This window comes from Eschrichtius robustus, chromosome 8 (genome assembly GCF_028021215.1).
Source record: "Eschrichtius robustus isolate mEscRob2 chromosome 8, mEscRob2.pri, whole genome shotgun sequence".
Classification (NCBI taxonomy): Eukaryota; Metazoa; Chordata; class Mammalia; order Artiodactyla; family Eschrichtiidae; genus Eschrichtius; species Eschrichtius robustus.
The window spans coordinates 17,282,639-17,308,792 of record NC_090831.1 but is presented as its reverse complement, the minus strand read 5'-3'; the positions used below and the strand labels follow the sequence as shown (position 1 = coordinate 17,308,792).

General features: G+C 39.0%; 1 protein-coding gene across 1 annotated transcript in view; it reads left to right on the top strand.

Moving 5' to 3' along the window:
* PRKAR2B (protein kinase cAMP-dependent type II regulatory subunit beta) overlaps nucleotides 1-25,908 on the top strand; it is a 110,709-nt gene extending 84,801 nt beyond the window's left edge. The window contains exons 5-11 of the mRNA XM_068550388.1: nucleotides 2,148-2,254; nucleotides 5,718-5,871; nucleotides 10,517-10,618; nucleotides 12,017-12,091; nucleotides 21,237-21,302; nucleotides 21,431-21,569; nucleotides 23,978-25,908. Coding sequence (XP_068406489.1) covers nucleotides 2,148-2,254; nucleotides 5,718-5,871; nucleotides 10,517-10,618; nucleotides 12,017-12,091; nucleotides 21,237-21,302; nucleotides 21,431-21,569; nucleotides 23,978-24,111 — 777 coding nt within the window. The 3' untranslated portion in view covers nucleotides 24,112-25,908. The remainder of the gene's footprint in view (nucleotides 1-2,147; nucleotides 2,255-5,717; nucleotides 5,872-10,516; nucleotides 10,619-12,016; nucleotides 12,092-21,236; nucleotides 21,303-21,430; nucleotides 21,570-23,977) is intronic.
* Nucleotides 25,909-26,154: the final 246 nt, after the last annotated feature.

The window sequence follows — 26,154 nt, the reverse complement described above, 5'->3', positions numbered from 1 at the left end:
TTATGAGAACTCTTTATGCTTTTCGCTACATTTTGCTGTGAAGCTAAAACTTCCAGTGGTGGGGCTCAGACGTGTGTGCCACGTCAGGAAGAAGCAACGTGGCATGCCGCACCGTAGCAGCGGACACACACTATAGACAGTAGCATTTTAAGCAGAGAAAGTAACAGTCAGGTGTGTCTGAGGTCACTGTGGTGGCAGGGTAGGGGGTGGAGCAGCTAAAACTGCTCTCAAAAATAAAATATTTAAAAGGAAGAAAAAATTTTGGTAATCATGTTTTCAGTTTTCAAATTTTGGTAATCATGTTTTCAGTTTTCAACTTACCCATTTTTCTGTGATTGGCCCTTTTTCTAAATATCCTGTTTTTCATCTCATGGATATAACATTGTCTTGAACATCTCTGGGTATACAAAGTAGAACTTTCTGAAAGCTCGTCACTGTTCTTGAATTTTCTAGCTCATTTGGTGTTATACTGCTGTTTATCTTAGTCTTGTAGGCTACCAGAGGGGCCACGGAAAGCTGATGTGGAGCCCTGAATAAGTATGGCAGGGCTGTCCACCAGTGTCCTGCTGGTTGAGTGACAGGGGGCCAGCTGTTAACATGGGGGAACCCCTCATCCCAGCAAGTGAAGGCCCTTGTGCCAGGGCACCGGTCTTCACAGTAGCTGTTCTAGTTCTCATTTATTCAGTTTCTCCCAAGAACCTGACTCTGATCTTTTGTCTGGGAAGAATTGGGGTTAATATTCGGTTGCCAGGTGTTCTGTGTTCAGGGTTGAGGCATTTGGAAGGAAGGTATCAACCGATCGTGGAGGATTTTGAATCGGTCTACCTGTTTCAGCTGTGTCTCAGTCCCGTTCAGACCGGACCGGGTGTTTCCCAGTCTGGAGCCTTTGGAGCTCTGACAGGTGGTCAGCCCCTCCACACTGCAGCCCCACCTGCCCTTCTCTGGGCTGCATGCTTTCTCTGCCCCCATTTAACTTCCCTTTGCTCTAGAAATCTCTCTGCCAGTTTCCCCTTCCCATTCTCATGGTTGTGGAGTCGTACCTTGATAGTCTCTATGAAATGTTAATGGCGTCTCAAAAAGAAGAGAATCACACGTGGTCTGTTCATGCTCTGATCCAGAATATTTTGTTTCTTCAACCTGTGTTTTCCACTTGCATCTTTTTCCCCCTCTAATCTGTCTTCAGCTCCTTAATTTGTTTATAATAGTAATTGATTTTGGCCTGGGAGTGACTTGAAGCCTTCTTATGACTTCTGACGTTTCTGTTCCTGTGCACCATACTGTTTCTCCGTATCCATTTGTTTTTAACTATTCAAAGGTTTTTGAATTGTTCCTGTATTTGTTCTGAGGAAAGATTTCTTTTGCCTCCTAGTTTATTCTCACTAGCCGAGGTTTATCCTTAAGCCTTGAAAAGCACACTTTAGCTTTTAGAATAAAAATTCTATTCTAAAAATTCTATAGCTTTTAGAATAAAAATTTTTAAATAGTTATTGACTGATAGGTTTGATGTTTCTGGCTTCAGTTTTAATAAATCTGTCCTAGGGAGGTGTGTGGTTGCTTCTTGAAGAGAACCTTAGTGAGAAAAGATAGTGATGGAATATTTGCTACAATCTTTTTTGGTTTTGCTCTTGTTGGTTTGGTTCTATTTTGTTTTTGGTGCTAAACCAAGAAGGATTGGAGTCAGGATTTAAATTCACTAAGTATTTATAGAGGTAATCTCTATATAAATTCTAGTGATGACCAAAATAGGGAAGTTTTGTAAAAGTTTAGGTATCTTTAAAAGACATTTGCAGTAGTTCTTTATTAACTTGATCATTTTAGTTGCTAAGATTATATTTCACAAGGTATATGATGGTTTGGTAGTTAATTTTTCATATTAAAGTGGTGATAGTTGCAAACATTCTAAAATAGACTAATTATAATTACTTTTATTCAGGTACTGAATATGAGAGTAAATATATAATCATCTGGTTTGTATGTGGTGACGAGGACTATTCTGTGTATTTTTTTTGACAAGACTTAATGGCCGTGATGATATTTCCATTTCTTTGAGCTTGTTCACAGAAGTATAAGCTAATTATGGTTCTTTAAATATAAAGCTAAACATGTTCTAGATAAACCAAGATTGTCTTTTCTTTTTTGAAAAATAGGAGCAGATGTCTCAAGTATTAGATGCCATGTTTGAAAAATTGGTCAAGGAAGGAGAACATGTAATTGATCAAGGTGATGATGGCGACAACTTTTATGTAATTGATAGGTAAGTTTTGTGTAACTTCGCTGCTGAAATGTAATGAACCTTTTGTGAAAATCTCAGTGGTTATTGTAACGACTGACAGATTAATGTACGATAATTGCTATTGCCTCTTGACCCTTATTCCTGTGTAACTGGCCCTACACACCTACAGTGAACCCATGCAGTGAAACCGTGCTACATCATGGAAAGAGGCATAGTGTATGGAAGACTGGTGACTTTTGGTTAATCTAGAAATCTGTCATTTACTGGGAGCCTCCTCATTTGTTAACTTCTAACTGAGAGGTAGTGATGCCTGTTACAGAGTTAGAGATGGCTGTTACTGTGAGAATAGCAGCATAATACAACATCTGGGATATTGAATCCGTATAACTCAATCTGTTATTATGTTTTCTAAAAAGTTTCTTCTGTCATTACTTAATGAAGTAAAACGTGCTAATGGTTTAAAAGATTCAGATATTTCAGAGGGGCCTAAGGTGAAAAGTTAGTCTCTCTTCCTGCTGCTTTAGCATCATCTAATCAGCAGAGTGAGTAATTTGCGTGTCTTTCCAGAAATTGTTTATGCATTATTATATTTGTCTATTAGAAACTCTGTAGAGAAATTATTTAAGTGAGAAGACCTGCATTTATATTGAAAATCTAATTTCAGAAAATTTAAGTTGTGCTTGACTTCATCAAAGAACAGTGTGCTTTTCAGATGTAGAGAACAAACGTACGGACGGACACCAAGGGGGGAAAGCGGGGTGGCTGGGGGGGATGAATTGGGAGATTGGGATTGACATATATACAGTAATTTGTATAAAATAGATAACTAATAAGAACCTGCTGTATCAAAAAATAAATTAAAATCAGCTATAAAAAATTAAAATAAAATAACATAAAAAAAAAGAACAGGGTGCTTTTAGCAATACTTAGGTAACAACCCTAAGATGTAAAAGGGGGGCGCAGCCTGGACTGGGTCTTCATTTCTGCACTTCTGTAACATGGTGATGAGGTCTTGATGAGACATTTGGCTTCCCCAAGCACCCCACCACCACCAACCCCCGCCCTGCTTGCATGGAACACAGATCATCTCCCAGCCTGATTTGTCGGATTACATTTGCTTCTCTGGGCCAAGTTGTGTTCTACTCAGAGGCTCCGCAGAAAATCACACCCCCCGCCCCCGTCTGCTTAGCCCTCGTTCCCTGATCTGGGCTCTGTGGGTGGTACCTTTCCTGCATCAGTAGCACATGCTCTCCGAGTCCCTCAGTCCCTCAACCCTAAGTCCGTGGTGACCTGGGAGAGCTGCACTAGCCAGGGCTGGGGCTGGACTCTATGATTTTAGAATTGTCCCACATGTAAATTAAAGTCATGATTCTGGTACCATTAACAGCTTTCATCAACGAAACACCTCAGAAATTCACTCAGCTGTTGAATCGTATTGAACTGTAGGGGTCTATGCGAACCCCAAAGGTAGTACAGGAATAATTTTCTTTTAGTAGGTATTTTGACTATAAAAACGCCTTACATTTGTATATAGCACCTTCCCTTTTCAGTTAGATCCTTGTCACCGTTTTGACAGATGACAGCTTTCAGGCCCACAGAAGTGATGCGAGTCGGCGAAGGTCACCCAGATGATGCGTGTGGAGCTGACCCAGCATCCGGGTCTCTTGGCCACTGTGTGTGCTCTTTTCGTGGCTCTGCCCTGCCCAGGGCCTCACGTTCTCAGGGGAGAAATCTACATGAAAAGGCAGCACACGGTATTTTAGCAGATTTTTAGACTGATATGATTTCAGCTGGACTAGTATCTCACTGTACTTCTCGTCAACTCATTTGTTGTGTATTTTATCCTATTCAAAGTAGAAAACATAGAAAACAGTTTTAGTGCAAACGTGTAAAGAGTATAAATAGAAAAATTAATCTATACTTGAAAAATAACTATTCATGAAACAAATTCCAGAGGGTATCCCTGAAACAGCCATTCTAGCTGTGAATTATATTAAAAGCCAGTTATTCTTATTCATGAATATCTTTTGTCTCTAATATCTTATGTGTTTGCTTTTGTTGTATCTTTACCATTGATAATCCTTTCTTAATCTTAAAAACACTCCCTGTTTTGTCTTTGCTAGAGAGTTTAGCCAACAGAATAAAGCCAAAGAGTTTCTCCTGTCTGCCCTCACAGGTGTTTCAGCAAGCCCTGAAACCGTGTTCTCTGCTAAGATACAGTACATGGAAAGACAGTTCTCCACAAGAAGAATGCAGTTTCCAGAAATACAGGATCTGGATAATATGCAGCGCAGTGACAGTTTCACTTGCCTAGAAAAAGAAACCCAATTAAAAGATAAGCACAGAACGACTGTAAAAAGACCAGGATCAGACACTTAGCCTGAATTTCTACCACTTTTAGATTGTGGGGTCAGTCTAACATGAAGGGCCAGATGGTATAAAGAGCCAGAGAGTAAATTTTGCAGGCTTTCTGGGCCATGAGGTCTACGTTGCAGCTACTCAACTCTGCTGTCATAGCACAAGTCAGCTACAGAGAATGCAGAAAGTGCCGCTGTGTTTGTCTTTCCAATAAAACTTGATTTACACAAGCAGGCAGCCAGTCTTGGGCCTCAGCTTGCCGGCCCCTCCTGTAGATAATAAAGGACCCTGTAAGTACTGTACAAGCAGTGCCTGACCAGATTGTTAGAGCTATATTCTTTTTAAAAATTCTTTTCTTCTGATCTCAAAAGTAATACATATTCGTTTTAGAAACAAAAACTCTTTAATTACGTAGTGAATGTCCCTAGAATCCTCCACAATTCTTATACTCAGAGATCACTGCAGTCAGCAGATTCACACACATTCCTTCAGATGGTTGTCTTTGCATATTGCATTTGGTTGCAGTCTTAGTTATATTTTTATCGTTTATTTCAATACCTTAAATATTTGCTGTTTAGTCTCATTTACCCCAGACGATGAGACAGCAGGCGCATGTATGGGCCTTACCCTCATCCCGTGGATGGTCTCTTCTTCCTGCTTGTCTGGAACTGGTGGTGTCTTTTTCACATATTGATGCCCTTTTATTACTTGTTGTCATCAGAGGGGAAAGGAAAATAAGAGCCCATCCTCGGCTGTCACCCTTGGGTGTGTCCTGAGTCTCAGGGAGGACTCGTGTTACCTTACTGTGCCTGTGGACAGCTCTCATTGCGCTCACCCAGCTCCCGCTGTTCCCCGACGGAAAGATCTCTGCAAGGATGCAGAAGAAGCTGGGAGCAGTGGCGTATCTGGGAGGAAACTGAATGGCTGGGCCAGGTCACTATTCACCCTTCTAGACATGTAAAATTTTAACTGGGTGAATGTGTTATGATGTCCCAGCCATAAGACTAAGCAATAAATGATTTTTTTTAAAAAAAAGAATGAGATTGTATTTCCCAGGGCTCATGTTTTATCGTGATGAGATTTTACTTGAATTACTTTTGCGTCTTCTTTTTCACATGTGCAACAGAGGAACGTTTGATATCTACGTGAAATGTGATGGTGTTGGAAGGTGTGTTGGCAACTATGACAATCGTGGGAGTTTTGGCGAACTGGCCTTAATGTACAATACGCCCAGAGCAGCTACAATCACTGCTACCTCTCCTGGTGCTCTGTGGGGCTTGGTGAGTGAAGTATTTATTTGACCTGAATGTCATTTGTAAAAATCATGATGACAGAAGCCAGGTGGCTACAGTACTTTAGTTCTAATAGGTAGATTTATTTGGGATCATCATCAGTCATCAGGGAATTTATTAAGCAAGTACTAGATGCTGAACTATTGGACACTAAGACTGTGCTGAGTTAAAACTTCATGTTCTTTTCCCAAATTGAGTCAGGAGTTTAACCTGCTGGCCGTGGGAAAGACACTCAGATCCAAAATGTTCCTCTTTTACCCACTCTTAAAAACCAACCAGCCACACAAACAAAGGCTTCAGTGCTGTTTTTTCAGATACCTATCTGTGGTAAATGTTATCATCTGTGGTTCCCAGAGTGTGGGCCCCTGCCCTGTAGCATCTCTATCACCTGGGAACTTGCTAGAAATGCAAATTGACGCCCCACTTACTGATTCAGGCCCGTTGACTCAGAAACTCTGGCCATGGGGCCCAGCAGTCTGTATTTGAGCAAGCCCACTGGGTGATTCTCATGCATGCTTGAGAAACCACTGTAAACTGAGTCTCTCCGTGCTGTATAAATTGATTGGTAACAACTTTGCATTGCCAAGCAGCTGTGTGGAGAAAAAATACTTGGTGCCTGTGCTTCTCACGTGGATGCACATCAGAATTTCTTGGAGGTGTTAAAAAAAAAAAATTATCTCACCTAGGCCCTACCACAGACAAACTTAATCAGACTCTCGGGGGTTGGGACTCTCAGACCTGGGCTTTTAAAGAAAATTTCTTAATTGTGCTGTTTCTACAAGACTTAAAAGTTGGTTTAAAGACATTTGGGGGACTTCTCTGGCAGTCCAGTGGCCAAGACTCCATGCTCCCAGTGCAGGGGACCCGGGTGCGATCCCTGGTCAGGGAACCAGATGCCGCATGCCACAACTAAGAGTTCGCATGCTGCAACTAAAGACCCCCTCACGCCGCAACTAAAGATCCCACATGCTGCAACGAAGATCCCATGTGCCGCAACTAAGACCTGGCACAGCCAAGTAAATAAATATTTTTTAAAAACCCAAACATTTGGGTTGGTGGGGGAGGGAGATTCTTTTCATAGATGATCTTAGGATGCAGAGTAGCCGACCGAAGGCAAGCTGATTCTGGACTGTGTTTAATCTGGTGCTTAGGGATCACCTGGGAATCCAGTTAAAATGCAGATTCAGATTCACCGGGTCTGGGATGAGGCCTGTGATTCTGCATTTCTCACCAGCTCCCAGGAGACACCAGTGGCTGCCGGTGCCCAGGACACACTTTAAACAGCCCTGATTTAAAGGGAGTGTTGACAATACTTGTATTTCCTTTTAAAATTGTTGAAAACATCCCATCCTATAGTTTTGACATGCGTTTACTCGGTTATTTCTCTCAAATCCTTTCGTGGAAGGAGGCGAGGTTGAAGTAACAGGAAGTTTGCTAACAATCTCCTTCCCAAGGACTGTAGCTTCAGAGAAGTTACACATTATTCAGCCACCACTCAGCCTTTGACTCCGCCGTGGATCCAACTGATAAAAATAGCTGTTGATCAGAGAAACAAGACATATTGTGCATGTCTTCTTATTAGACCCAGGCAGTTGCTGTTTACTTATTAAAAATGTGATGAGTCACTTTTTAAGTGGTGGAAGCAAAATTGGAATTGTTTCAGGTGGAAGGGAGCTGAAGTGTCTTAAGGGCTATCAAAGATTTGAATACCCAAAGCCAGCAAAATAAACACTCCAAACCCGAGCAGACTTGGCCCCTAGGAAGCATTTGCCTGCCCTCGCAGCCGCGGGTCTCTATCTCTTTCATTAAGGAAGGTATCATTTAAAATTTAATCATCCTGATAGGGTTGCCAGCCAGGGTCAGACTGTCACGTGGTAAGGAAGCCTTCTCCCGGCAGGTCCTTGGAACAAGGTCACACACTTAGCGGGTTGCCCTTTGAATACTGATAGTTCTCTCAGCCCTGGAAGGAACCTTGAACTAGGGACAAAGGCCCAGCATTTCCCAGGGCGTGTGATACTTATGTTCTCAGGTAGGATTAAGCATTTTCAGAGATTTTGTTACTAATCTGTACATGTTTCAAGCTTTATGAAAGTGGGCAGTTTGTGATGATCACCTTGGGGATGTGCATAAGTGCAATAGGTGTTTTTAAAAAATTATAATATTTAACATAATTAATACTTCAAACCTGCTTTCTTAGCAGCTCACCTAACTAGCCCACTTTCAGCAAAAGCCGAGTAGAAAAGAGATTTTGCTTTTAAGACCAACAGGTTGGAGCTCTGCCACATAAGTGCAGGTGTAAAGATAAGCAAATCTCAAGAGAAAAGTCCTTTGTAGAATAGTCTAACTTTGTAAATAAGACTAAGTCACTGTTAACCTTGGGGGATTAACTGATCTACAAGACCATGCTGGTGATTCAGAGGGGCAGTGATTGATTGAAATGACTAGGGTGAAAACATTTGAAATGGGACTTTGTGGATTTTATTTATATGTCACAGTGGGTGTGAAGAGGTGGGCACTAATAGAAAGTTTTTCCTGAGATGTGTAGCTCATTACGGTTAATTTCTAAATTGCTAACCTATTTCTAGTCTTCTCTGTTTTGCAGTAAACTCTGTTCATAAAATGGTGTTGCAGCTGGTTCCCAGACCTGATTATATATCAGAATCACTCGGGGAGCTTTTACGAAATACAGATTATTATAGAGTGCTATATGCAGAGATTTTGAGTCATTAAAGTCTGGGATGTTAGAATAAATCTTTTTTTAGAAAACAACAGCTGATTCTGATGCAGAACCAGACTTGGAAATTATTTCAATATTTTTACTAATTATCTTGAAAATTTTTCTCTTTTTATAAAAATGATTAAGAGTACAAGTCCAAATTACAGCCCTTATAAAATTGTAGTAAACTAAATTGGAGAACAGCATGTTTAATTTCCTAGAGACTTATATCCTCACTGGTATTTTTCTCCATCATATCAGTTCATTTAAATTCAGCCCTAATATGTTGGCATAGTAATTTATTAATTAAAGAACATATCCCAATTAATTTATTTTATATTAAGATGGTACAGTTATCAGTGTATGCCGAAGTAACATAATTCTAGGGACTCTTAACTGAGAACTAAAATAATGTTTTGTAGGAATTTTTAAAATATAAAATTTGTAGGAAAACCATTCTTTGAGCCATTACCTTTAAAGTTTTCCCTAGTTCCTTAATTCAGTGTGGTATCTTTGGGGTTAAGTAGTATAAACATAGGAACATTTTAGAATGATGAGCATGATAAACACTGGAATCAGAGTCTATTCAAGAAAGTTGTAGTTTTTCTGTGCACCTTTTTCAAAAGGTGACAAAAACCCTAGAGTCAATAATTTTTCAACATCGCTTTACATTGTACTTTCATGATTTAAAAACATTTTCTGATACTGGTTTTCATGTATTTTTTACCGCAACCCACAATAAACACATTAGGAAATGTCACCACCAGTGCGTGTGTGTGTGCGCCTTTGTGTATAACTGAAATAAATACATAACTCAACATTTTACTAAAAGGGATGCACACTCAGATTTCCTATTCTGGTTTTTTTGTTTGTTTTTTTTAATAAAAATGCTGGCCATGGGTGAAGGGAGTCAAAAGGTACAAACTTCCAGTTATCAATACATCCTGGGGATGTAATGTACAGCAGGGTGACTACAGTTAATAATACTGTATTGTATATTTGAGAGTTGCTATGTGAGTATATCTTAAAAGTTTTCATCACAAGAAAAAAATTCTGTAACTATGTATGGTGACGGATGTTAACTAGACTTATTGTGGTGATCATTTCACAATATATACAAATATTGAATCATTATGTTGTATGCCTGAAACTAATATAATGTCGTATGCCAGTTATAACTCAAAAACAATGCTAGTCATGTCCCACCGAATTGTAACACTCCAGGGCTGTTATCTATAGCAAAAGAACTCAGAGCTAGTTTGAACTCATAGAAACTGAGCAGAATGGTGGTTGCCAGGGCCTGGGGGGTGGTGCAGTTATAAAATGAATAAGTTCTGAGGATCCAGTGTACAAATGATGATTATAGTTAACAATACTGTGTTACATCCTTGAAAGCTGCTAAGAGAGTACATCTTAAATGTTGTCACCACAAAAAAGAAGTGGTAATTATGTGAGGTGATAGAGGTGTTAACTAACCCTACTGTAGTAATCATTTGACAATATATATCAAATCAACATGTTGTGTACCTTAAACTTACACAGTATTCTGTAGGTCAATTGTATCTCCAAAAGCTGGGGGTGGAAAACCAACAAGGAGCTGGTATATTTTTTAAATGGTGCGACAGCGCCACCTAGTGGGTGTAGTCTGCCAGTTACACGTTGGTCAGATCTCTGTTCTGAATAAAAAGTTAACTGTTGCTTTCTTTAAAAAACATGAATATGGTTCTATATTTATGCTTAAAGAAATAAAAATCTGAAATGAGTCATATTAGAAGTGTAGTAATGTTAATTTTCTATTTCAGAATCTTCAATTATTGTTTGTTCCTTACAGGGAATAAAATGAAACTATTTCTTCAAACTTTCTTTCTCCATAAAGTCTACCTTTTAACTATCTTTGTATTTGATATTCTGCCTTAGGACAGGGTAACCTTCAGGAGGATAATTGTAAAAAATAATGCCAAAAAGAGAAAAATGTATGAAAGCTTTATTGAGTCACTGCCATTCCTTAAATCTTTGGAAGTAAGTATATGTTTGTGCTTTTATTTTATTTTGCTTTAAAAGATTCTGTTTTGTTAGGAATACTTAGTTCTGTCGAAGGTTTCTTTGAATAATAATCTATCCATATTTTCATTTGAAAAGATTGCGGTGTTTTTATAGCTTAGTATCTCTTTTACTGCCTGTAACTGCATTTGTTTTGTCGTTTACAAGTAATAGACTCCTAGGAGCATCTATAGCAGATTTATATGTGGTCTCTATCTAAAAGCAGACTTAAACTAGTCACATAAATGTAGGCAATAGCCTTTATAGGAAGAGGTTATCTAAATACAGAATGTCCTCACTGGCCTCTCCTTCTTTATTCCTTTCCTCCTTTCCTCTTAAAATTGACCGTCTAAGGTCTCTCTTTCTTTTTTCAGGCTACACTTATTCACACGGTGAACTTGGCAAATCCCCTGGCTTTAAATTATGTTGATGCTTCTTAAAATTGACATCACCGGGCAAGGCCCTGCCCTTGAACACTAGGCTCATTTATCTAACTGCATATTTAACATTTCTTCTGGGATGTCTAAAAGACATCTCAAACCTAACACGTCCCAAACCTCCTTCCCTCTCTTCCCCACCTTAGCGATAGCAGTGCCATCCTTCTAGCATCTCGGCCAGAATCCTTGGGGCTGACGGACCAGCCTGCTAACATGTCTCTTTGTTGGCTTGTCAGTATCCACCGAGTAGCAGTTCGGGCCACATTTCAGAATGCATATTGGGCAGCTGATCTTCTCCAGCAGCAGATCTCTTTAAATAAAAATAGGTCAGGGGTTGGAAATTCACACGCCTTTAGAGCTAGGTACATAAAAAGAAGAAATGGTAAACTTGAAAACATGTGCTCCAGAAACAGCTGCTAGCCCACCAGAGTTTATTTTTGCTGCATGGAAATAAGGGCTGAGTGTTGCTGAATGCCCTGATTTTTCAAGAGAAGCTGGAAATTCAAGTTTTTATGAAAAATTTGTTTAAAATGCTGGCAGTTAATTAATATAACACACACATGCACACACACACAAACCCACACGCTGCTCAATTTATTTGGCCTATAGGCTACCATTTTTAAACGCCTGAAATAGTTACGATTACCTGATTAGTCTGTTTAATACAGTTGTCCCTATGTTTCCACAGGGATTGGTTCCAGGACCACCCCGGTGGATACCAAAATCTGCGGATGCGCAAGTCCCTCACACTGGGCCCTCCTTAGCCCCCGGGTTCCGCATTTGTGGATACAGAGGGCCAATTGTATATTTATTGAAAAAAATCTGCAGATAAGGGGACCTGCACAGTTCAAACCCATTTGTATTATCAAATACAACTGTATTTGTATTATTAAATACAAATACAGTATTATCAAGTGTATTATCTTTTTTTCCTTTATAGGTTTCTGAGCGCCTGAAAGTGGTGGATGTGATAGGCACCAAAGTATACAACGATGGAGAACAAATCATTGCTCAGGTATAATACTTTTTATGGAATTCAGTTTGGGGTTATTTTCCAAAAGACTCTTACACACTGTAAGTCTTGATAAAATTTTCATGTGTGTCTATAATTAGTATGTAGTGATGGGTTAAATGAATATTATTTCTACCAAATGACCTGTTAAAAATGGCTTAATTTACAGCCATCAAGCTATTTGAGTATTTTTATTTTTGTAACTAACTCTTAATGAATATGTATTAAATCATCAAATGGATTTCTGCATAATTTTATATTTGTACCTGACATGAAGGTCCCATGTATAGAGAATGTCATTTATAAGAGGAAAACAAATGGTAATCACTCCATGAGATTTATTAATAAGGACCCAGAAGGAGCATTGGAAGATGTAGAATTTTGCATGATCGGTTCATTGGCAAAACTTCCTGAGGCTGCTTCCTGATGAAATAAACCAAGAAGGGAACACACTGCACCATGTACTGTACTGGCTTCCAGGCACTACAGGCACTAAGGGGCCAGCATGCTCTTTAACCCCTAATGCTTTTCTAAGATCCCACTGGAACCAGAAGCAATACATACGCTTCTTGGTTAGAACAGACCTACCAAGAAGTAGGATTTATGAAGACAGTTAAAGCATACCAACGATAGTACCTTATTTCCTAGTTACAGTTTTGAAGCATTGATTGCATGATTTAAACAGATTTTTAACAAACTCTGTAATTTTTGTATCACAATATTACACTGTATTGTAATCTTTATCTGAAGTATTGTCTTTTTCAATATATGTGAAACAAGATTCCAGGTGTGTGAGGCTGAGAAAAGAGTAATTATTTTATTTTATTTTATTATTAATATTTTTTAACATCTTTATTGGAGTATAATTCCTTTACAATTGTGTGTTAGTTTCTGCCTTATAACAAAGTGAACCAACTATACATATACATATATCCCCATATCTCCTCCCTCTTGCGTCTCCCTCCCATCCTCCCTATCCCACCCCTCTGGATGGTCACAAAGCACCGAGCTGATCTCCCTGTGCTATGCGGCTGCTTCCCACTAGCTAACTATTTTACATTTGGTAGTGTGTGTATGTCCATGCCACTCTCTCACTTCGTCCCAGCTTCCCCTTCCCCCTCCCCAATGTCCTCAAGTCCGTTCTCTATGTCTGCCCCTTTATTCCTGTCCTGCCCCTAGGTTCGTCAGAACATTTTTTTTTTTTTTTTAGATTCCATATACATGTGTTAGTGTACGGTATTTGTTTTTCTCTTTCTGACATACTTCACTCTGTATGACAGACTCTAGGTCCATCCACCTCACTACAAATAACTCAATTTCGTTCCTTTTTATGGCTGAGTAATATTCCATTGTCTGTATGTGCCACATCCTCTTTATCCATTCATCTGTCGATGGACACTTAGGTTGCTTCCATGTCCTGGCTATTGTAAATAGAGCTGCAGTGAACATTGTGGTACATGATTCTTTTTGAATTATGGTTTTCTCAGGGTATATATGCCCAGTAGTGGGATTGCTGGGTCGTATGGTAGTTCTATTTTTAGTTTTTTAAGGAACCTCCATACTGTTCTCCATAGTGGCTGTATCAATATACATTCTCACCAACAGTGCAAGAGGGTTCCCTTTTCTCCACACCCTCTCCAGCATTGTTTGTAGATTTTTTGATGATGGCCATTCTGACCAGTGTGAGGTGATACCTCATTGTAGTTTTGATTTGCATTTATCTAATGATTAGTGATGTTGAGCATCCTTTCATGAGTTTGTTGGCAATCTGTATATCTTCTTTGGATAAATATCTGTTTCAGTCTTCTACCCATTTTTGGATTGGGTTGTTTGCTTTTTGATATTGAGCTGCATGAGCTGCTTGTAAGTTTTGGAGATTAATCCATTGTCAGTTGCTTCATTTGCACATATTTTCTCCCGTTCTGAGGGTTGTCTTTTGGTCTTGTTTATGGTTTCCTTTGCTGTGCAAAAGCTTTTAAGTTTCATTAGGTCCCATTTGTTTATTTTTGTTTTTATTTCCATTTCTCTAGGAGGTGGGTCAAAAAGGATCTTGCTGTGATTTATGTCATAAGGTCTTCTGCCTATGTTTTCCTCTAAGAGTTTTATAGTGTTTGAACTTACGTTTAGGTCTTTAATCCATTTTGAGTTTATTTTTCTGTATGGTGTTAGGCAGTGTTCTAATTTCATTCTTTTACATGTAACTGTCCAGTTTTCCCAGCACCACTTATTGAAGAGGCTGTCTTTTCTCCATTGTATATTCTTGCCTCCTTTATCAAAGATAAGGTGACCATATGTGCGTGGGTTTATGTCTGGGCTTTCTATCCTGTTCCACTGATCTATATTTCTGTTTTTGTGCCAGTACCATACTGTCTTGATTACTGTAGCTTTCTTGTATAGTCTGAAGTCAGGGAGCCTGATTCCTCCAGCTCTGTTCTTCTTTCTCAAGATTGCTTTGGCTATTCGGGGTCTTTTGTGTTTCCATACAAATTGTGAAATTTTTTGTTCTAGTTCTGTGAAAAATGCCATTGGTAGTTTAATAGGGATTGCATTGAATAGGGATTTAATAGGGATTGTAGATTGCTTTGGGTAGTATAGTCATTTTCACAGTGTTGATTCTTCCAATCCAAGAACATGGTGTATCTCTCCATCTGTTTGTATCATCTTTAATTTCTTTCATCAGTGTCTTATAGTTTTCTGCATACAGGTCTTTTGTCTCCTTCGGTAGGTTTATTTCTAGGTATTTTATTCTTTTTGTTGCAATGGTAAATGGGAGTGTTTCCTTAATTTCTCTTTCAGATTTTTCATCATTAGTGTATAGGAATGCAAAATATTTCTGGGCATTAGTTTTGTATCCTGCTACTTTACCAAATTCATTGATTAGCTCTAGAAGTTTTCTGGTAGCCTCTTTAGGATTCTCTATGTATAGTATCATGTCATCTGCAAACAGTGACAGCTTTACTTCTTCTTTTCAAATTTGGATTCCTTTTATTTCTTTTTCTTCTCCGATTGCTGTGGCTAAAACTTCCAAAACTATGTTGAATAATAGTGGTGAGAGTGGACAACCTTGTCTTGTTCCTGATCTTAGAGGAAATGGTTTCAGTTTTTCACCATTGAGAACGATGTTGGCTGTGGGTTTGTCGTATATGGCCTTTATTGTGTTGAGGTAAATTCCCTCTATGCCTACTTTCTGGAGGGTTTTTATCATAAACGGGCATTGAATTTTGTCGAAAGCTTTTTGTGCATCTACTGAGATGATCATATGGTTTTTCTCCTTCAGTTTGTTACTGTGTTTTATCACATTGATTGATTTGCGTATATTGAAGAATCTTTGCATTCCTGGGATAAACCCCACTTGATCATGGTGTATGATGCTTTTAATGTGCTGTTGGATTCTGTTTGCTAGTATTTTGTTGAGGATTTTTGCATCTATGTTCATCAGTGATATTGGCCTGTAGTTTTCCTTCTTTGTGACATCTTTGTCTGGTTTTGGTATCAGGGTGATGGTGGCCTCGTAGAATGAGTTTGGGTGTGTTCCTCCCTCTGCTATATTTTGGAAGAGTTTGAGAAGGATGGGTGTTTGCTCTTCTCTAAATGTTTGATAGAATTCGCCTGTGAAGCTGTCTGCTCCTGGGCTTTAGTTTGTTGGAAGATTTTTAATCACAGTCTCAATTTCAGTGCTTGTGATTGGTCTGTTTATATTTTCTATTTCTTCCTGATTCAGTCTCGGAAGGTTGTGCTTTTTCTAAGAGTTTGTCTATCTTCCAGGTTGTCTATTTTATTGGCATATAGTTGCTTTTAGTAATCTCTCATGATCCCTTGTATTTCTGCAGTGTCAGTTGTTACTTCTCCTTTTTCATTTCTAATTCTATTGATTTGAGTCTTCTCCCTTTTTTTAAAGATGAGTCTGACTAATGGTTTATCAATTTTGTTTATCTTCTCAAAGAACCAGCTTTTAGTTTTTTTGATCTTTGCTGTTGTTTCCTTTATTTCTTTTTCATTTATTTCTGATCTGATCTTTATGATTTCCTTCCTTCTGCTAACTTTGGGGGTTTTTTGTTCATCTTTCTCTAATTGCTTTAGGTGTAAGGTTAGGTTGTTTATTTGAGATGTTTCCTGTTTCTTGAGGTAGGATTGTATTGCTATAAACTTCCCTCTTAGAATTACTTTTGCTGCCTCCCAGAGGTTTTGGGTCGTCATGTTTTCATTGTTATTTGTTTCTAGGTATTTTTTGATTTCCTCTTTGATTTCTTCAGTGATCTCTTGGTTATTAAGTAGTATATTGTTTAGCCTCCATGTGTTGGTATTTTTTACAGATTTTTTTCGTGTAATTGATATCTAGTCTCATAGCGTTGTGGTCAGAAAAGATACTTGATACAATTTCAATTTTCTTAAATTTACCAAGGGTTGATCTGTGACCCAAGATATGATCTATCCTGGAGAATGTTCCATAAGCAATTGAGAAGAAAGTGTATTCTGTTGTTTTTGGATGGAATGTCCTATAAATATCAATTAAGTCCATCTTGTTTAATGTATCATTTAAAACTTGTGTTTCCTTATTTATTTTCATTTTGGTTTATCTGTCCATTGGTGAAAGTGGGGTGTTAGAGTCCCCTACTATGATTGTGTTACTGTCGATTTCCCCTTTTATGGCTGTTAGCTTTTGCCTTATGTATTGAGGTGCTCCTATGTTGGGTGCATAAATATTTGTAATTGTTATATCTTCTTCTTGGATCGATCCCTTGATCATTATGTAGTGTCCTTCTTCGTCTCTTGTAATAGTCTTTATTTTAAGATCCTTTATTTTAAGATCCTTGCTGGGTAGAGTAATCTTGGTTGTAGGTTTTTCCCTTTCATCACTTTAAATATGTCCTGCCACTCCCTTCTGGCTTGCAGAGTTTGTGCTGAAAGATCAGCTGTTAACCTTATGGGGATCCCATTGTATGTTATTTGTTGTTTTTCCCTTGGTGCTTTTAATATTTTTTCTTTGTATTTAATTTTTGGTAGTTTGATTAATGTGTCTTGGCATGTTTCTCCTTGGATTTATCCTGTATGGGACTCTCTGTGCTTCCTGGACTTGATGACTATTTCCTTTCCCATATTAGGGACGTTTTCAACTATAATCTCTTCTAATATTTTCTCAGTCCCTTTCTTTTTCTCTTCTTTTTCTGGGACCCCTATAATTCGAACGTTGGTGTGTTTAATGTTGTCCCATATGTCTCTGAGACTGTCCTCAATTCTTTTCATTCTTTTTTCTTTATTCTGCTCTGTGGTAGTTATTTCCACTATTTTATCTTCCAGGTCACTTATCCGTTCTTCTGCCTCAGTTATTCTGCTATTGATCCCTTCTAGAGAATTTTTAATTTCATTTATTGTGTTGCTCATCACAGTTTGTTTGCTCTTTAGTTCTTCTAGGTCCTTGTTAAACGTTTCTTATATTTCCTTCATTCTATTTCCAATATTTTGGATCCTCTTTACTATCATTACTCTTGAATTCTTTTTCACGTAGACTGCCTATTTCCTCTTCATTTGTTTGGTCTGGTGGGTTTTAACCTTGCTCCTTCACCTGCTGTGTGTTTTTCTGTCTTCTCATTTTGCTTAACTTACTGTGTTTGGGGTCTCCTTTTCGCAGGCTGCAGGTTTGTAGTTCCCGTTGTTTTTGGTGTCTGCCCCCAGTGGCTAAGGTTGGTTCAGTGGGTTGTGTAGGCTTCCTGGTGGAGGGGACTGGTGCCTGTGTTCTGGTGGATGAGGCTGGATCTTGTCTTTCTGGTGGGCAGGACCGCATCTGGTGGTGTGTTTTGGGGTGTCTGTGACCTTATTTTGATTTTAGGCAGCCTCTCTGCTAATGGATGGGGTTGTGTTCCTGTCTTGCTAGTTGTTTGGCATAGGGTGTCCAGCACTGTAGCTTGCTGGTTGTTGAATGGAACTGGGTCTTAGTGTTGAGATGGGGATCTCTGGGAGAGCTTTTGCCATTTGATATTACGTGGAGCTGGGAGGTCTATGGTGGACCAGTGCCCTGAACTCGGCTCTCCCACCTCAGAGGCACAGGCCTGACACCCGGCCGGAGCCCTAAGACCCTGTCAGCCACACAGCTCAGAAGAAAAGGGAGAAAAAAAGAAAGGAATAAAGAAAAAAATAAAATAAAATAAAGTTATTAAAGTAAAAAAAATTATTAAAAATAAAAAAATTAAAAAGTAATAAAGAAAAAAAAAAGAGAGAGCAACCAAACCAAAAAACAAATCTACCAATGATAACAAGCCCTAAATAAAAACTATATAAAAAAAGACAAACAGAACCCTAGGACAAAGGGTAAAAGCAAAGCTATACAGACAGAATCACACAAAGAAGCATACACATACATGCTCACAAAAGGAGAAAAAGGGAAAAAATATATATACCTATATATTTAAAAAAAAAGGAAGAGAGCAACCAAATCAACAAATCTACCAATGATAATAAACTAAATACTAAACTACGATAAACATAAAACCAGAAACAAATTAGATGCTGAAAGCAAACCCTAAGTCTACAGTTGCTCCCAAAGTCCACTGTCTCAATTTTGGGATGATTCGTTGTCTATTCAGGTATTCCACAGTTGCAGGGTACATCAAGTTGATTGTGGAGATTTAATCTGCTGCTCCTGAGGCTGCTGGGAGAGATTTCCCTTTCTCTTCTTTGTTCGCACAGCTCCTGGGGTTCAGCTTTGGATTTGTCCCCGCCTCTGTGTGTAGGTCGCCTGGGGGCATCTCTTCCCGCCCAGACAGGACAGGGTTAAAGTAGCAACTGATTCGGGGGCTCTGGCTCGCTCAGGCTGGCGGGAGGGAGGGGTACGGAGTGCGGGGCGAACCTGCGGCAGCAGAGGCCGGCGTGACGTTGCAGCAGCCTGAGGCGCGCCGTGCGTTCTCCCGGGGAAGTTGTCCCTGGATCACGGGAGCCTGGCCGTGGCGGGCAGCACAGGCTCCCGGGAGGGGCGATGTGGATAGTGACCTGTGCTTGCACACAGGCCTCTTGCTGGCTGCAGCATCAGTCTTAGCGTCTCATGCTTGTCTCTGGGGTCCGCGCTGATAGCCGCGGCTCGCGCCCGTCTCTGGAGCTCCTTTAAGCGACGCTCTTAATCCCCTCTCCTCACGCACCAGGAAACAAAGAGGGAAGAAAAAGTCTCTTGCCTCTTCGGCAGGTCCAGACTTTTTCCTGGACTCCCTCCCGGCTAGCCGTGGCGCACTAGCCCCCTTCAGGCTGTGTTCATGCAGCCAACCCCAGTCCTCTCCCTGGGATCCAACTGAAGCCCGAGCCTCAGCTCCCAGCCCCCGCCCGCCCCGGCGGGTGAGCAGACAAGCCTCTCGGGCTGGTGAGTGCTGGTCGGCACCAATCCTCTGTGTGGGAATCTCTCCACTTTGCCCTCTGCACCCCTGTTGCTGTGCTCTCCTCTGTGGCTCCGAAGCTTCCCCCCTGCCCACCCCCCATCTCCGCCAGTGAAGGGGCTTCCTAGTATGTGGAAACCTTTCCTCCTTCACAGCTCCCTCCCAGTCGTTCAGATCCCGTCCCTATTCTTTTGTCTCTGTTTTTTCTTTTTTCTTTTGCCCTACCCAGGTACGAGGGAGAGTTTCTTGCCTTTTGGGAGGTCTGAGGTCTTCTGCCAGTGTTCAGTAGGTGTTCTGTAGGAGTTGTTCCACGTGTAGATGTATTTCTGATGTACTTGTGGGGAGGAAGGTGATCTCCACGTCCTACTCCTCCGCCATCTTGAAGGTCTCTCAAGAGTAATTATTTTAGAAGGCAAATAAACAAGTAAATCAATCAATCCTCCCACACTTCCCACATACATACAGATTAGTGCAGTCGGATTGGGACGACGTAGAGACAAATTAGAGAACAAGGCTGAGGGTCTACGATATAAATTGAAAAACCGCAAAGTATAGAGCACTTTTGAAATGATTTTTTTTAGATTACTTGGAAATAATTATAGGTTCACAGGAAGCTGCAAAAAGTCCCACGAACTCTTCACCCAGTTTCTCCCAGTGCATCTTGGCATCGCTAGTACAATATCAAACCTAGGAAAGTGACATTGGCACAACCTGCAGGACTTAATTCGTTAGTTTTACATGCAATTTGAGCACGTTTTAAAAACAAAATTACATGGCTGTCGATAGACCTATTATGATTTAAGATACTTGAAATTTTAACATGAAGCTTTTATGAAAACCTGATATAAAGGTAAGGGAAAGGAGATATGTATACTATACTTAGAGTTTATTAAAGGTGTCTTTAGATACTAGTTGTCTTTTAAGCATTTATAAACATACAGGTCTGCACTATAGTATAGTATAATCAAGACTCAACATTCCTTGTGATATAATCTGATACGGTATTTCTTGAATTGTACTAAAGAGTTCTGAAATACCTAAGTTTCTCCAGAATCACTTCGAGAGGCTTAGGAAGGTCAGTATCTGCTATCTTCCATAATTATGCTACTGTACCTAATTCAGAAGGCATCATTGGAAGTGAAGGCAGTTTGTTTAAAATCCAAAACGAGAACATGGCTATGTGTAGTTAGAAATGGCAACACTTTCTTTTAGAAGTCTTTTTGGGGCCTTGAGGTGGCTTGTCAGTAAACTGGCATCCAGAGCTTGGTCCCCAGCCAGGTGCAGGACAGACATCTGGGCCCACACATACTGCTCCCTAAGAAGTCTGTTTGCTTTCTTCTCTTTGGGAGTCGCTGGGTTATCTCAGGTCACCATGCTGATGCTTGTAGATTAGGACACACAGAGTGGCACGTTTTAGCATAGGAGCAGCTGACAGAGGCAATGCTGCTGGGAAACGGTGCTAGCATTTCTAACTATGTATGTGCTTTATCCAGACTGCAGTTCAGGCAAAATTCTTACCTCAGTGTTATTTGCCATATTTTCTTGGCTAGTTTTAGCAGAAATACCATGCTAGATAGTATATCATTTCAGATAATTTTTTACAAACGAAATTGTTACAATGTAATTGTTGATCTTAACGTCTCAACTTAGAAGGGGACATAGCCTGCTCCTGTGGGGTTTCACCTTTCAGGCAAATCATGGTGGGATTGATTTCAGGGGCCTGATGGGCGCCAGGATTGCCGTCAGCTAAACTTGCATTTTCACCCTCGGTTTTTGTTTTATTCTGATAGGGAGACTTGGCTGATTCTTTTTTCATTGTAGAATCTGGAGAAGTGAAAATTACCATGAAAAGGAAGGTAAGTCCTAAAAATCCATGAAATATTAGCAAGAAACATAATAGATTTTCCTTCTGATGTTCAGACTAAGGTTAACTTTTATTTTTCTTAAACTGAGTCAAAGTTAATACTTTCCATCACCTTGTCAGGGTAAGTCAGAGGCGGAGGAAAACGGTGCAGTAGAAATCGCTCGGTGCTCTCGGGGACAGTACTTCGGAGAACTTGCTCTGGTAACTAACAAGCCCCGAGCTGCTTCCGCACACGCCATCGGGACCGTCAAATGTTTAGGTAGGATGCATGCAGCCCTGGGCATGCTTGCCCTGGTTGAAATCGTTCTGTCTGCATTGTACGTATTCATGTTGTACGGATCATCTTACTGGGTTCACAAGTTTTATGGTCCCCACGAAATACAACAAGGTTAGGATTCATTGCATTATAAAGTCGATTTGTAGAAGCCAACTTTGTTCCTTTAAAAATTTTCACACACTTATATATTGTGTTCTTCTTTATAGGCATGAAATAACATTTTAGTATGTTGTTAAAATAAGCATCCTGAGTACCAAGTTTTATATCGAATTTTTAAAATAAACAACATACACTGTGTTCCTCAAAAAATGAAGGCTCAAACAGCATTTTTATAAGGTACACTAAGCTTTGAAGGGAAAGCTGGAATGTCTGTAGGAATACTTACTCATCTTGTACTAGGAATCAAAGGTTCAAGCTTGTCAGAGCACAATAAAATCTTGTTCAGCTGTTTATTACTTCTGTGTACCACACAGCAGCTCAGCAGAAATGCCATCTTCAGCTAGAAGACATCTATATATAGCTGAGACTTTATATATGAGACATAACTTAGTTTAATAATGAAAAATATAATTCAGGAGATACCAGTATAGGTGACATTTTCTCTCTTTTTTTAAAGATTTATTTTTATTATTTATTTATTTTTGTTTGTTTTTGGCTGTGTCGGGTCTTAGTTGCGGCGCATGGGTTCTTCATTGCGGCATGCAGGATCTTTTGTTGCGACACGCGGGCGTCTCTCTAGTTGTGGCGTGTGGGTTTTCTCTTCTCTGGTTGTGGCGCGTGGGTTCCAGAGCACGTGGGCTCTGTAGTTTGCAGCACGCGGGCTCTAGTTGAGGCGCGTGAGCTCAGTAGTTGTGGCGTGCGGGCTTAGTTGCCCCGCGGCATGTGGGATCTTAGTTCCCTGACCAGGGATGGAACCCGCATTCCCTGCATTGTAAGGCGGATTCTTTACCACTGGACCACCAGGGAAGTCCCTAGGTGACATTTTCTTCAAGGAAATGATTCAAAAGTAATTAGCCACTCTGTGCTCTTCATCCACAGTTCAGTAGCATAAATTTAGCTTTGATGTTCTTAAGATTTGCAAATATCCTCAGAATTTTCTTAGAGAATTTACTGTTTGAAAGGTTTTAAATAATATAATATTAATCAAGGGTTATACTTGGATGAAAAAGAAGACAATTAGAAGCTGACAGGTAATTTCCCTGAGTAGAGGTATTAGACAGTAGGAGTAAAGGCGATGTGAGTGAAATCCCATTAATTTTTTCCTATAATAAATTATTATATTCACATTAAATTTGAGAAATACAGAAAAGGTAGGAAAAAGTAAGAGTCACCCGATACCACCACCACCCAGCAATTTCCACATCCTATTATAATTCCTTCTCATCTTTTTTATTTGTATGGGTTTTCTGTTTTAAAACAGTTTTGTAAACTGCTTTTTTTCATCCATTATAGCTTAGGCAGTTTCTCATATTTATTGCATCAGACTGTAACATTAGGTAAATACACACATTATGAATTATTTAATCATTCCCCACTGTTAAATAATTTTGGGAGTTTTGGCTCCATTTTTGGGGGTGGGGGGAGAGCTTTTTTGTGTGGCTGTATGCGGAGACTACTTTTCCATATATAGGACTTTTCCTGAGAAATGCTTTTTGGAAGTGGGTTTTCTTTTTATGGTTTTTGATATATATTGCGAGATCACTTATATTTGTACTTATTTACATGTACCAGCAGTGCAAGAATGTCTGTTCACGCTATTGTCAACATTGCCTTTTTTACTTCTGCAAATTTGAGAGGCAAAAAAAAAAGTATTTTAATTTGTATTTGTATGAAAGTATGATCATATTTTCATGTGTATATTATAAATTCAGTTTTAGAAAATGCTCGAGATAGGCAAGCTAAGCGACATAGAGCACATACTTACACAGTGGATAAAATCATTATTTTGGCTGCCGTTTTGAATTGACCATAGTATGAAAGAATAAAAATCATAAAAGGTAACATTTGGATTCTTCACAGCATAGCATCGTAAACCCTGAGAAGGGAAAACAAGATAGAAAGCACTCCCTTGCCGCCCTTGAGTTCATATTACTAAGGCGGTGACATCAAAACCAGTTTATTTTTAAAATTCCAAGGTCTTGACATAACAGTCCCTCATTCTTTTAACCTGGATCAGGAACCTCCAATAGGACATCATACTGCCAAGGGACACTGGCTGCTTCCTTTTTGAAGTGGAATGTTTTTATCTTTATGCCTTTTCCTTGTATCTGATATTTATCTAAAAATGCCTTTGCGTCATTGTCATATGCAGAATAGATACCGTAAATGACTTAGAAATTCTGCAGATTTGCAAAGAATGTTATTTTTCTTTTATTCTCCCCGCTTCTTAGCCATGGATGTGCAAGCATTTGAAAGGCTTTTGGGACCTTGCATGGAAATTATGAAAAGGAACATCGCTACCTATGAAGAACAATTAGTTGCCCTGTTTGGAACAAACATGGATATTGTTGAACCCACTGCATGAAGCAAAAGTATGGAGCAAGAAGACCTATAGTGACAAAATTACACAGTAGTGGTTAGTCCACTGAGATTGTGTTTGTGTAGATGCCAAGCATTTTCTGTGATTTCAGGTTTTTTCCTTTTTTTACATTTACAGTGTATCAGTAAACAGAGTAGTGATTTAATAGTCAACAGGCTTTAACATCACTTTCTAAAAGAGTAGATCAAAAAAGTATCGACATACTGATAAGATGACTTTCTACTCCACAAAATTATGATTTGACTGAAAGGTTTATTCAGATGATTATAATATACTGGAAGTATCTGTGTTTAAGAAGATAATTAAAGGATGTTGTCATAGGCAATGTGTGTTCATTTTGACTCACTCAGATTGATATGTTATGACTACGCCCATGTAAGAGGGAACTTGGCAGTGAATCATGCTATACAGCATGGCATCACATTCTTTTTACAACTCACTATATATAGTACGTACAATTTAATAATGTTTGTTTTCGAGTTTTTCTGGCTTGGTAAGTTATGTACTGGCCTTGGCCTATTGGTGAAATGGTATAAAACATCATATGCAATTTTAAAACCTTTTCTATTTTTGCAATAAAGTACCTTTTGACTTCTTTGGCATAATGTCAGTAACCTACATATTCCAGTGGTTTTAAGGACAGGCAGTTTAGTCATTACAATAATAGGGAAGACTCTTTTTAGATGAAAGGTCATTATTTTCCTCATAAAGCATCTATCTACGCTTCCTTTTTCCATTTTGCAGTTCTCTGTTATCTTTAAAAATTTGAGTTTGACATTTAATGTCACAAATATTTTTAAATGCTCTTTAAACTTATTTGTTGTCTTCTGAAAGCCTAAGATCTTATTATATATGCTAAAAAAAAGTCTCCTATACCAAAAATATTTGGGGTCCTTATCAACATGCCCTTAAGATATCTCTTTGTTCTTCACTAGATGTACATAATACAGTCCTTTGCAGACATCTGCTCCCAGGGGTTTCCTCCAAGGTGGGAGAAATAAATGTTTATAAGTAAAACATATATAAAGATAAAAGGAATTTCTGTCCATTCCAAATATACCATTAGGCCTTGCCACTTGCTTTAATGTAGACTCTCAAAAGTGCAGAATGAACTCAACTGAATAGATTTTTGTTGACAATTGACATGCTTATTATTCTGCTACATAAAATGAATTATATTCAACCAAAGGAATATATTCTTACATGATTTCTAGGCCTACATGACCCCATCGTCTAGAGAGGTTAATTCTAATCAGTTGTTCCCTTTTAAATGAGCAATTTCATTTTGGGAAACATGTTTCAAAGAAATACATACATGGGTAAAAAGATTCTGTGGCTAGTGTGGTCTTACTAGAGAATGTTTATGGTCTTGCTTGTATAATGAAAACGTGGTTAAAATATGTTAATCGGATAATGTATATATAAGAAGTATGTAAAGTATACCTTCAGCCACATTTTAGAACAGTTTTAACAATTTTGCAAACGTTCCCGCAGGAAGAGAGCTTACTACATGAAGAGGACTTGTTTTCTATTTCAGATTTTAAAAGCCATGTCTGCTAAACAAAAAACACAAAGAACCCCGAATTCCTCGTTCATCATTCTGTATTCTCAACTTTATTCACTTTTTCAAGTTACCTGTTTTGTTGCATAAGCTGAATGTTAACTACAAATGCCTGTTTAATAAAGAACTCTGACCAAGGCTGTAAATGCCAGTTATATTATTTTCAGTATTGTTGGTTATATTTAAAATTTCCTTATAATAAAGCACACTTTTATAATAAAGTGTTTTCAATGAGTTTTTTTTTTTTTTCCGCTTGTTTCTTTAATGTGGCTTCCATAGTGCACATTGTACTATGTGAAAAGCATGACAGAGATACGGCATATGTGAAAGGTAAGCCCTGGGCATCATGCAGCAAGGAAGTATGGTTCTGTAGGGCAGTAGGTTTTTAAAAATCTTAACTATTGGTCATATGTGATTTAAATAGTTGTGGTATGTTACAGACTAATTTGGCCATTTAGAATAACCAA